Below are 12825 nucleotides of genomic sequence, written 5' to 3'. Positions count from 1 at the left end.
GCGTCGGTCGATTGAGTCAATGACTTTACGTACAAAATATTTAATGAGTTACCATAATAGGCGTGAAAACATGGTGAGGATGGTTTATGAAAGTGATTTTACGATTGTTGTTAACATAAGAATGAATATACATGCATTTACAACACTTTGTGATATGCTAGAAACTAGAGGGGGACTAAAGAATAGTTTTGTATGTGAATTGGTTTTAACTATGGTTGATGTTTTTTGCTTAAAAACTATGTTTTGTATTTGAATTGGTTTGATCAATGCATATTTTGGTTGGAATTTATGCATCTTTTTATATGTTTTTTATTTTTTAATAAATATTTGTTATGAAAAAAATACTTGTGCTAATGATAAAGTTGATATAATTCTCTGTTTATTTCCTATGTACCAAACAAGATAAATGATTCTCAGCTATATTTCTCTACTGAAATCTCTGTACTACCAAACAGAACAGTCAATTCTCATTCTCCAGACCAATTCCCTTTCTCTGCAATTCCATTTCTCTACAATTCCATTGTCTGTACCAAACACCCCCTTATAATAAAGATTGAGTTGGTTTGTGAAAGGGACAATCATTTTTAAAAGGAGTGTAATGGGGTTTAAGGGTGAGAGGGGTGTAATAGGTAAATCAAACTCATTAAGTTAATAAGTTACATATTCTTAACTTTTCAAAACCCTTCTATTTTGTCTTCACCATAAGTTAAAATCCATAAAGCCTTATGGTTTGCCAAACACCTTATACACCTTATTAACTTTTCAAAAAGTTTATAAGTTATAGTTGATGAAAATAAGGAATCCCAAACACCCCTAAGAATAGTCTTATACTGGATGTCCACCAAGTTTTTCTCTTAAATTCAAAGATACCCTTACTATTAAAGGTTTAAAAATAAAAAGAAAAAAAAACAAATGTAAATAAAATGAAGTAACCTACTTAAAATACTATAAGCAAATAAATATCAACTATGGTAATAATAATTTCTTATAGCTAAGGATGAAAGCTGAAATTTACCAAAGGGAGAGTTGGTATAAACTCTCTTTTATGACCATATAGGAGTAAGATTCATAACAGACACAAAGAAGTGAGTGTTGAATTTGAGAGATGACATCTAACAATGATGTGTTAAAACAAGAGGGAAAATACAACAAACAAACCTATCAAGTAAAATCTCACACATAGCAAGCTTTTGTAAGATCTTGGAACGGTGTTATGATGACAAATCTTTCCTCTATAGAGATTGCTCCCCAACTTCAAAATTCATTTAATATTTTTACATGTTTGTATTTCAAAAAACAGAAGAAAAATGTGGCTAGGAGAGACAAAACAAAGCAACCACCATACATAAGTAACATGAAGTAGTTATTAGGCTATATTAGCAACAGATACTAGATCAAATAAACAATTAAAGGTAGTCCTAACGCTAAGGCAAGAATACGGCTGGGGCAAATAAAAAGATATGGCTATGGCATGGGTCAAAGCTATGGCATAATCTATACACTCCCTAGAAGTCCATAACCTTAATCCGGCATCTCCAAGAATTCATACTAGGTCCTCAGAGAGGTGCAAATCTAGCAAATCCCGAAGTCCAATTTTAATATAAATGAATTATAAGGACCAAAATAAAAAACTTTTGAAATACCTTAATGAACAAAAAGTAATTAACTCTAGTAGTTATCTGCTAGGAGTTTCAGTGAATGCATATAAATCTGAGATGCTAAAACTTAAAATATATAGATCTAAGATCAGATACCAAGAGAAAAGTAACTACATTAAAACAGTATAGACTAGTTTTAAAATAACTAAATAAGATTAAAACTGTGTAGTTTGGTGTGTATTTTGGGCCAAATACATGATAATGTACCCCAAACACGACGAAACTGGAGTGGCCCGGTTCACAGAAATCATAGACAATTACCGGCCCGGCCCACATTTCTAAGCTAAAGTATAAGAAAAAGTGAAATGAGAATATTAATGTATATGTTATTAAGAAAATAACAATACTATTATACTTAGTGAGTTGGCATCTTCCATTCTGGTGTGCCTTTGGGCCATATCAGCTTGTAAATAAATTTTGATCCATCATGGTTTACCAATTTCATTCTTCCCAGGCTCATTTCAAAATGTAACTGGCAGAAGATACTTGACTCACATATCATGACATCTTGGCTTTCACAAAGAATATACCCGCAAATAAACCTAAAAAATAGCAGATATAAGAACACAAATAGAAAAAAATGGTTGTTTATGTGTAGACTGTAGAGATCATATTGGTTACCAGAAAGTATACTGAAAAGATTTGGCAGGCTAAGTGGAACATTAAACAACACTAAACCAGCAACCGAGATAGGAATCTTGTTCAACGAGCCCACCAAACTGTAAGTGGTTGGACCTGTTTGGTTTAAAAACCACATGGAGGTAAAGCTAATGGCGAGCCCAAGAAGCCCGCTAACAGTTTCCACGGCCCAAAACGTGGGAATCTTGATCACATCCCTGAAAAAACCATTAACAAATGAGGGTGAAAGTTTTTAAAAAGTACTAAAAGTGGTTTTAGAAATGAAGAATTTTCTTACGCGTTAATTACATATGTCCATTCATCAAATATGATGATCAAGAATGCGCCAAATGGTAATGATAACAAATTATTCAGCAACACCATGGAGACCTCGTTTAGAGATCCAGATCTTGTTACAGATTTTGCTGTGTCCATGACTCGTCGTAGGGTAAGCTAATTAGAAGGTTCAAATATTAATATTTACCAACACAAAAGATAAAATGTATTTCTAATGCAAAAGAAGAATAAATGCATTTGCTTGTAAAGCAAAATGTAAACGAGATACTGAGTAGCTTGCAGTTAAAACACAATTCACTAGTTGCCACGTATAACCCGTTGCATCAAACGAGAGGTCTGTGATACCACCGGTTACAGCAGAAATGATCTGCAGAAGTGTTATGATAAAAAAAATTAAAACTTTCATGTATTGGTAGTTCTTTTTAGTAAATTTCAAGCTTTATGCAGTCAAAGACTACGCAATTTGAGAAATTTTAAGTAAAAAATACAGAAAGACATACCATAAGAAACATGGCGGTCCATACTTTCTGGCTTTGTCGCTTATGGAATATATATAGTTCACCAACTGCTGTTAATATGTTTGTCATATTCTTCAGGATGGTAACCATTGCAATATTTATATACTTCAAACTGAAAAGATTTACCACCCTCATTTTGACACCTTTACATATTGATATGTTGTTTTAAGAAACCGGAATTCTTGTCAGTGACATACCTATACATGCCTGAAACAAGCATGCCCACAAATATCAAATTGACGGGTATCCACACCTTAACCAGCTTCCAGTTTAGCTTCTCCAATGAAACTGCTCCAAATAAGCCCAAAATGATAACTATGATAGAACTAATGAGATTCTGCAAATAAAATTAAAAAAAAAAAAAAGAACCTTTTTATGGACAATGTGAAACAAATATCAAGAATTCAAAACTCGACTAGTGATGCGCATCACATAATGAATGATATACATCTAGGCTATATAAGTTATAATTACCTGATAAAGCATCAATGATATGCCAGCATTGAAAGCATAGCTTGAAAGAACAACTTTGTTGAGCAATATCATGCTGCAAGAAGACAGACAGTATGCAGTTCCAGAAATCAACGGTCCAGATCTAACTCTGGATTCTTGTATCCTCTTTTCATCCGTGTCAACATTAAGTTCATCCTCCTCAGACATGACCCGATTGCCTCTGGATCTGCATACACAATTCTCTCGGTTACCATAAACAGGTTCTGTTGTTAAACATATCATAAAACGTCATTTTGATCACACCTTGACATCAGGATCAATAATAACATTTAACTTTAACTCAGTTGACACTGCAACCAATCAACCATACAAGATGCCTGTTGTCAATAGTAGCATATCAAAAACAAGTCAAAATCATTACCAAAATCTAACACTTTGAGATATCATTACAATAACCTACTAAGCAATTTTCAAACAGCGTGATTCCAGGGTTAGGTTAGGTTAGGTTGGAATAATTATTAACTGATATCATCGAGGCTGGCTGACGCACCGTTAAAAAGTCAACATGAGGTTGCATGTTATCTATCCATTGCTTCAACTGCAAGTCTTCCTGAATGAATGTGTGTGTTGAGTGAAAGTTGGTGTTTCTCGCCGGTGTAGCTACCTGATTGTTTTTTATATATTTGTGACTTGTGAGCTTTCTTCTGATTTATTTATAAATTAAAAATGATTTTTTTTACCTTTCAAACCTATAGTAGTCTTTATACTTAGGCAGAAAGTAAACAAGTTAGTTACTTATTTAAAGTTTACACATTATTAGGTTTCAGTTCTTGTTGATTTATGAATTTTACTTTCTAAAAGTTAACATGGAATCTATATTGGTTAAACTAGCTTTTATCCATCGTAACATGGGGTTTGTTTTAAATTATTTGTTTATAATATTTATATATATTTTTTTGATTTTAATTTTATTTATTGTAAGAAAGTTAATAATATACTTAGGATTTAATGATGAAAGGGTTTCACAAATAAATGAGACGTTTTAACTCGGTTTAAAATCTATCTAGGTTTTGGTGAGACCCATGACCCACTTATTTTTTTTACTATAAAATTGTTTCTTAATTATAAATAATATATTTTTTAAAAATCTGATATTAATTTTTAGTATATCCCTGTTTTATAGGATTTTCATATAAAATATTTAATGAGATTAATTTTTAATTTAATAAGATGTTATAACACGTTTAATGGCTATATGGGTTTGGTGAGACCCATACCCATGAATTCGGGTCAAATGCATGAGAAGCCTCAACTTACAAATAATGCAATCTTGTGGCTTGAGAGAATGTAGGGAACAACCAGAGATGTTTTAAAGGTTTCGTTTATATATATTAAAGATATATTCTTTTTACAACTCACTCGAGGGACTTATTGGAAGCAATATCTTTATCATATGTGATACAACTATACATATACGATTTGCCTACATCCTATCCTCCCTAAATCCTACAGATAGCCTAGCTATGGTGGGATTTACAGTGTACGATTGTTATAGTTTTTCCGTATGAAAAGATCTGGCTATTGGAATGCTTGTTATCGTAATTGTGCTTTAACTAATACTAGTATTATTACCCGCGCTTCGCAGCGGGGCTAGCGAAGCGGGGTGGCTTAAGTTGATGATTTGCAGTAAATTGTTGCAATCATACAGTTAATAAAAATGTATTCAAAGTCCGAAGTCACTAAAGCACAAACAAAAACCAAAAGCAAAGGCTTGGAGTGATCTTGTAAAGGTAATCAACATTTATACAGTTGTTTCGATCACAGATGAACTGTATGTATTTAAAAGATCCGATTATCATTTTTGCTAATAAATTGCAGATCAGCTTTCGGACGTATTGCAGCTGTGGTGCCAACTTCAACTTACAGGGTCTAGTTGTTATAAAGCAGAAGCTTCCACTTGAAAATTTTACATTACAGATAACAATAAAGTATTAAATTAAGATGAAATTTGGTATGGACCTCACTTAAATTAAAATTAGAGAATCATGAATAGAAGCAGACACCTTGATTGAGGCCAATCAATGCAAGAGTTACAATGTGCAAAGTTACTTGTTTCCTTTTGTTGATTTTAGTGGTCATTGTGATAATAATTACCCTTTTAATGGCATGAGGAAACCTGTGAACCAAAATCAAAGTCATTCAAAAAGTGGACAAATCTAGTAATGTAATTTACAAAGCCCATAACAAACCAAAAAGAAAACTGAATCTGCATACATTAACCTTTTGTTACATACTGTTCACAATTATCTGCAACTTGGTCACAATCTCTACACTTGTTTCGGTAACATATTTGATAACAACACGATGGGAAAAGCCAATCACCCTGTGGTACGTCCTAAAAAACAGAAAGTAAATAACAACTATATTTGTTAATATAAAGTGAGTTTCATATTATTGATTTTTAAAAGAAATAAACTCATAACTTCGACTTCTGAACTATTTATTATTTTTAAAATCTTTCGGCAAGACAAGAGCCTTCAAGCTTTTGAGTATTATTAGCAACCACATATTCATTCAACAGCTACAATTGTTCAGTTGATCATTAGCAAATAGGTTAATAAAAACTAATTGATGTGCACCACTTAGAGCTGGAACGTCTTACATGATGTTCGTCGTCCGTTAGTTATGGCCAGACTCTTCAAATAACATTGGGATTTGAAACATTAAAAACCGAGGATTTAGCAAAGATGGAGATCGAGGCGTCTGCAACACCACACTACATCTAACTTGTTCCTCAAATCATCTTTGATTACAAACAAAATCTAATAATCAAACATGAATATAAACGAACCTTTTCATTTCAGATGAAAGCCTAGAGGTCGCCATTACACTCTCTTCTCCAAATTCCGCTCTCTGTCTAATGTAAATGAATATGTGATTGTGGATTTTAGGGCGGAGTAATCGTAAACAGATTGGGGTATTATATCGACACTATTGGAATTACAAAGTCGATTTGCTGTCAAAATCGTTCACATGGGACTAAATTTAAGGTTCAATTCTTACTTGGAACTGTCATTTAAGACATTGTTCTTTAGTTGCTTGCAGTACTTAGTAGAAACGACATACAATCAGCAATCATGGGATAAATATTAATTGAAACAGGAAAGAAAGATGAATCTACTACCTGTATGCGAGCATAAAAAAGGTTAATTTGTATGGAAGGAACAAATAAGAATATCGATTAAACTAAAATTAGGATATAGATACAAACAAAATAACTTACAGTTATCTCACATTGAAATTTGCAATGCTTTGTACATGTGTTATAAGGTAATTGGCTCTTCTTATGAATACTCTGCATATGTGAGTAAACAGAAACTTGGGATTTAATATATACATATAATATCTTGGTAACCACCATTTTCGTTACGTTCTATATTTTGTTATTTTTTATATTCGACCCTGTGGTATATCCTATTAGTTGCAACATTTTCTTCTCATGTTCTAGAAAGTGTATCAAGAACATTTTTTTTAGGACTTGACGGCAAATATTTGTTGTATCTTTCATGGGCTTCGTCCACATCTAATCTCCAGGCTTAAGAAATATAGCATAACAAATGTAACGAACCCTATCACAAAACCATATAAGATCCATTCATATTAATTGTTGAAGGTCTTAGGATCAATTAGCGTAACGATTAATATGTAACTTAAATAACAACGGTTAACAAGAACAAAATTGTATATTAAACTTTGTTGAAGGAACTGATGAATGGTGGTATTTATACCCCTACTAGCAGTTACATTTGAACTGGTGCGTCTGTCCTTAAAATGTATAATTTTCAATATATACATATTAACATGTTGAGTATTACTAATTACACTTTACACCCTAACCACATTTACATAGTTTTCTAAAAATGTATAACTTATTTATTAATAAACTAACGGAATTAATCTTTAACGAGATCGATGATTAACCAAAAATTACTTTTGAAATTGTCTAGAACCCACATCTGAAATCTTGCCTCTCAAATCGAATCAAGACCTTGATATTAATTTTGATTCAAACCAATAATTGGGTCGCTTAGATTTATGATATATTTATCTTTGTAAATCTGTATTAATTCCTAGCATACAACTACCTACATCAAACGCAAAACTAGTGTTTTTGTAAACTCACGGCTCAATATCATTGGCAGATTTTACATGATATATGTATATTTGTTAACCCTCTAGATATTGATGGCAAGAGAAAGTAATCACAAGAGCAAGAAAATGAAGTCTTAATTTCTTGTAGAAATTTAGCACAACATATTCCATAAACTGATATAATATAAAAACGATCAAAAACTGCACCAATATGATGCACAAAAAAATTCAACAGAAATGCATTATTCTTTATTGTTTTGGACAATTATACTTTATATAATCAAAGAGATTAAATGGCATATATATATTTTACCGAATTTAATGATAAATTTTGCAGACTAATATGATAACTTGATTTCATATATATTTCATTTCTTAGAAAAGAGTCCTCCAAGGCTAAAGCCACCATTATCTCCACCATTCTTCTTAGGCTGTGGTGCCGCGGTCTTCTTACCAGAGACGGTACGGGTAGTAGTAGTAGTCTTGCCTTCAACCTTTTGAAGAAGTGGGTCTGTCTCCACAAACGAGTCCTTCTGTAAGGCGACCGCTAGCCATTCCAAAAAACCCCCCTCCTCTTTGCTTTCACCTGCCTTACCCTTTGTCGTGGCAAATGTACGTACTCTTCTTGGTCTTGTTAAGGTGGCAATGCTGCTGGTGGTGGTGGTTGTGGATGAGGATATGGCAGTTGACGGAGCAAGAAATATGTTAAGGGAAGCCATGATACGTTGGTGTGGTTAGTTTTGGTTTCTGTGGAGTTCAAATGACGAAGGGATGGGAGTACGTATATGGAGATAATACAAGTTGTGTGTGTCACAAGGGTTCCACATGTTTCTTATCCTCAAGCTTATTTTTGGGTTTTAAGAAAATACGTATACTTTTTATAAAAAAATAAATAAATAAAAATGTGGAGGAGCTCATCTTCAGGTGAATATGGTCGCAAGTTTGACACGTGATATCATCATTTTGCTTATTTTGTGAAGGGGTACAATTGCACCAAATGATGGTTTCAATTCCACTAGGGATAAAATCATATTTCATAATAGCCGGTTTTATGGTTTTATTTTCGGTCATTCAATGGGCAGAAATAGGAATCAAATACATTGGTTTGGTATTGGTACGGTACCAATATTTTGTTAATTTACCGCTTCGATGCCGCTTTAGCATTTTATCCTTTTGTTTGAGCATTTAATTGGTCCAAAATAACATTTATTTTAGCCGCACAAAATAAAAACGTTTTTAGCTGATTTTATGTTGGGCATGACTTCAAATTGTTATGTTCATTGCTTATTATTAATATATTGAGCTTTTTAAACCTATATATTATGATAAAAAGGAAATCACAAAGTGACACGTTTTTTTTATAAAATACTTACAAAACCATGCCCGTGTTTCTTGGTCTACATGAAAGCAATATTCGATCTGTATGAATGACTATGAAGATGCAATATTCGGTATGAATGGCACATTAAAAGATTATGACTTGCAAGCAAATAATGGTGTCAAGTAATTCATAGTTTTATACCACTAACTTCAAATTGTTCTTTGATGAAGATGGTGTTCTAATATCTTGAATGAGAATAATGGTTTGAACAATGGGTTTACAAGAAAAAAAAAAGGAAAATTGAATGATATTTGAAACCGATTATGAATACAATATAGATTGCCTAAAATTCACATAAAATAGGTAAACATAATATGTGATATTTTTAAAAATTGAGATAGGATCCCCTAAATATATATAGATTTATCGTGTATAAATTTGTTATCAATGCCAACTTTTACCGCAAAGTACCGGTATCGATACCGCGTTTTACCGATACCGAATTTAAGACAAAGGAAAAGGAATATTGGTACCGCTAAAGATCAATCGGTATGGTATTAGTACCGTACCAGTACCATTTGCTCATCTCTTTGCTCATGTTTCCTAAGTTTTAAGAAAAGAACTTTTAAATTTGTTCAAACTCACAAATATGTATGAGCAAGATTTAACTTGCATATAAGCTTTGTCTGAGAAACATTATGCTTACAAAACATGAGTTTCAAGATGGATTAAGGACAAAATATTCAAGAGCTCATTAAATATACAATAAGTGAGTTCTTAGTTATTTTAGTAGTTCAAACTACATCGGTTGGCTAGTTAGCTTCTATCGGAGATAGAGTTTGTTCATGCTGGATGTTGACAGCGAAAAACTACTTTGGTTCTTCCGTAATTTTGAAACTTTGTTCACTAACTAAAGCACGATTGCAAAGTTGTGTTGTGTATGTCTATGTTACTATGTATGTATGTGTATACTCGTGTTTATATGTACGTATAGACGCATGTACGTTGACACATGTACATCGTATTATAGAATTGTTGTACATTCGTAATTCGCTAGTATAAATTAGTTACTTTTTTCACCAACTAGCAAACGTAACTTTTGAGGTTCTAAATCTTGACACCGCTATTAAATGACTTCACGTTTAACATTTGCAAAGCACATTTTTCTCGATATAACACAACAGTGAATACATGATGTGAGAAAGATATACACATCTTAACGCGTTAATAAGTGTTTAATTTTATTATGGAAAAAGATCTTTTGATAGTTACTGTTAGGGCTCGGAAATTTGATGTTGTGGATTATTATCCTGACATATGTTTTGGATCAGTTATCGTTAGCATGTGTTCCAGATCTTGTCAAAATCAGGGATCCTCGATACTAATTATTAATTACTAATGATTGTTCTCTTTATGATATTAATAATAACGCAGGTAAAACGGCTAATAACTAAGTCCAACATATTATTTCGCCATCAAAATCATTAAAGAACGTGGTCAAAGCATGTAACGGCTATGTGAAAGAAATGGGCTTGATTAGGGGCGAGAAAATAGGAGTGTTAGTAAATGATATTTTTTTATATTTAAAGAGGCTATATTAGTAGAATATACAAACAACATAGTCACTTGTAACACACACACACTTAGCATTCTCTCTTGTAATCGATGCCTTAGCTCCCGCTTTGTATTTCACTTCTTTGTTCCTTAATAATATTGGTGATAGACGATTGTCATCACCCGGAGTTTTTATGCCGGCGATCTTATATTAATCAAGAGTTTTTCCTGATAACAAAATCATTGTGTTCATTTCCATTTATACTCATATAATCATCATTTCATTCAAGCACCCTACCTCATACAACTAATTTGGTTATATTATCCTTGAAACCAATTTTTGACCAAAACAATTTGGCTATCCAAAGTATAGTTCAAGGCAATGGGACCGATACACGCTTAGTGGGTGACAATTTCATTGCTGTTGGCTCTAAGGAGGATCCTACGAAAAATGGTAGACATACCATACAAAGATTTCTAACATTTTCATGTTAGCCAAGGTTTGTAACATTTTTATGTTAGCTAAGGTTTTGGCATTTTCATGTCACTTAAATTTGGGCTAGATCCCAGTTTGGGCCAGACCCCAGCTTGGGCTTGACCCTAGTATTTTGGGCTTGACCCCAGTTTCTTTGGGCTTGACCCCAGTATTTAGGACTTGATCGAATTAAGTTCTAAGATACTTGCAACATGTATCTCATATTCACCACGAGTATCATTGAAGTGTTTATGGTAACTTAGATCAAATCAGACTTTCTGGTATGAATTTTATTTAACAAGTTATTCTCATTCAAATTATATTTTTGAAAACTATTATCTTCAAAGATATATGATCTTTAATCTTTATTTGAAAGGATAATTTATTTTTAAATCTTTCAAAGTATAAACCATAACAACTATGTTTTCATAATAATAAACGGTAAACTAATAGATAAAGGATTAAAAGTTATTATTATACCACCTTTGATAGACCAAAACTGTTAACCCGGACTTCCCCATCTAAACATGGACCATCAACCTAGGTTAAAGCAGGTGTTACTAGTTGTTCATGATTTGCAGGGAAATTAAAAGAAGGAGCACCAAAGGCTTTATCCCCGTAAAAAGAGGATCCCTCCAACTTTGTTACCCCTTAGAATTGTCTAAGGATCATGGATCATTTACCCCCAATTATCTATTGTCTTATTACAAACCATCACGATTCAAAACCAGAAAGACACGCTCAAGCCTAGGCTCAACATCCTTCATCGCCCACATTAGCAGCTCCTTCTTCAGCCTCACCTCCACCATCACCTGCACCTTCCGCTTCACCAGCTCCGCTCCCATCAGCTACCACCAGCCTCATCCTCATTTCCACCAAGTGCAACCAGAGCCTGGCTCCACTTAGCCACCTCCCATGTTAACTTGCCAAAAGAAAGATCACCAGCTTCAGTAGTTATCTTTATCCTCTCCTGCAATACGGATTTGGCTGCCACATCTTGGCTTCATATGTGGTCGGCTTCACTTTTTTTAATTCTGAGCCTCCACTACAGATAACTGATCCTCAAATTTTTTTTTCCCTCATCAGTTTGGAAACAACCTTGTCTTTGGCAGCAGCCATGCCCGCATCCCGGAGAGAGTATCCTCCAGTTCCTTGATGATCTTCTCATGATAGCTTCTGGAAGAATTCATGGCCTACACATAAAGATGAAGTGAGACAAAGCTAAAATATCTTCAAAAAGAATACAGGATCCATAAACAGATCCAAATAGGATCAAGGATTCTTACCGTAGTCAGCATTTCATGGAGCTGCATCTCAGCTTCAAAAGGATCCTCAGGCTCTGAAGGCTTCTTTCTCTTGGAGGCTCTAGGCTTGGCACGGGTAGTCACAACTCACTGTTCAGGGAGTGCGACAGCCTTGGAAGATTCCTTCTTGACGATGAGATTGTCTATATCCTCCAACAAGAACTTGAACACAGACCTACTTGACTTATGGGCACCTACAGAATATATGAAAAAAGATAAGTCTCGATCTATTACTTTTATTTATTATTACAAATATTAAAAAAACTTACTTGAAATCTCGCATGATTCTACTTCTTGAGTAGATTCTTGGGAAATATCTTGAGCTTTAGCTTTGAAAGTCCTATTAGCAGGATCCAAAGCCAAGAAGGTAGCTACTATTTCCTTGACACCAGGAAGATCAGAGAGAAGAGCAAAGTTGTCCACTGCAAAAAAGAAAAGATACATATCAGAATAAGGATAAGTTATAATTAGCAAC

The 12825-nt window shown here is 33.6% G+C and overlaps 1 protein-coding gene across 1 annotated transcript; it reads right to left on the bottom strand.

The window, feature by feature from the left end:
* Window positions 1-2156: 2156 nt before the first annotated feature.
* Window positions 2157-6430, bottom strand: LOC143631259 (GDP-mannose transporter GONST2-like). Its single transcript, XM_077100076.1, has 10 exons — window positions 6396-6430; window positions 5839-5939; window positions 5699-5720; window positions 3566-3770; window positions 3289-3428; window positions 3074-3203; window positions 2842-2940; window positions 2575-2729; window positions 2280-2494; window positions 2157-2200 (listed from the first exon to the last, which is right to left on the bottom strand). The coding sequence occupies exons 1-10, from the start codon at window positions 6428-6430 to the stop codon at window positions 2157-2159; spliced, it is 1146 nt and encodes a 381-aa protein (XP_076956191.1).
* Window positions 6431-12825: the final 6395 nt, after the last annotated feature.

Source organism: Bidens hawaiensis, unplaced genomic scaffold (genome assembly GCF_021521415.1).
Source record: "Bidens hawaiensis isolate Kalapana, Puna unplaced genomic scaffold, B.hawaiensis_p1.1 tig00006055_1, whole genome shotgun sequence".
NCBI classification, from domain to species: domain Eukaryota; kingdom Viridiplantae; phylum Streptophyta; class Magnoliopsida; order Asterales; family Asteraceae; genus Bidens; species Bidens hawaiensis.
This window is presented reverse-complemented; position numbering and strand designations above follow the sequence as displayed.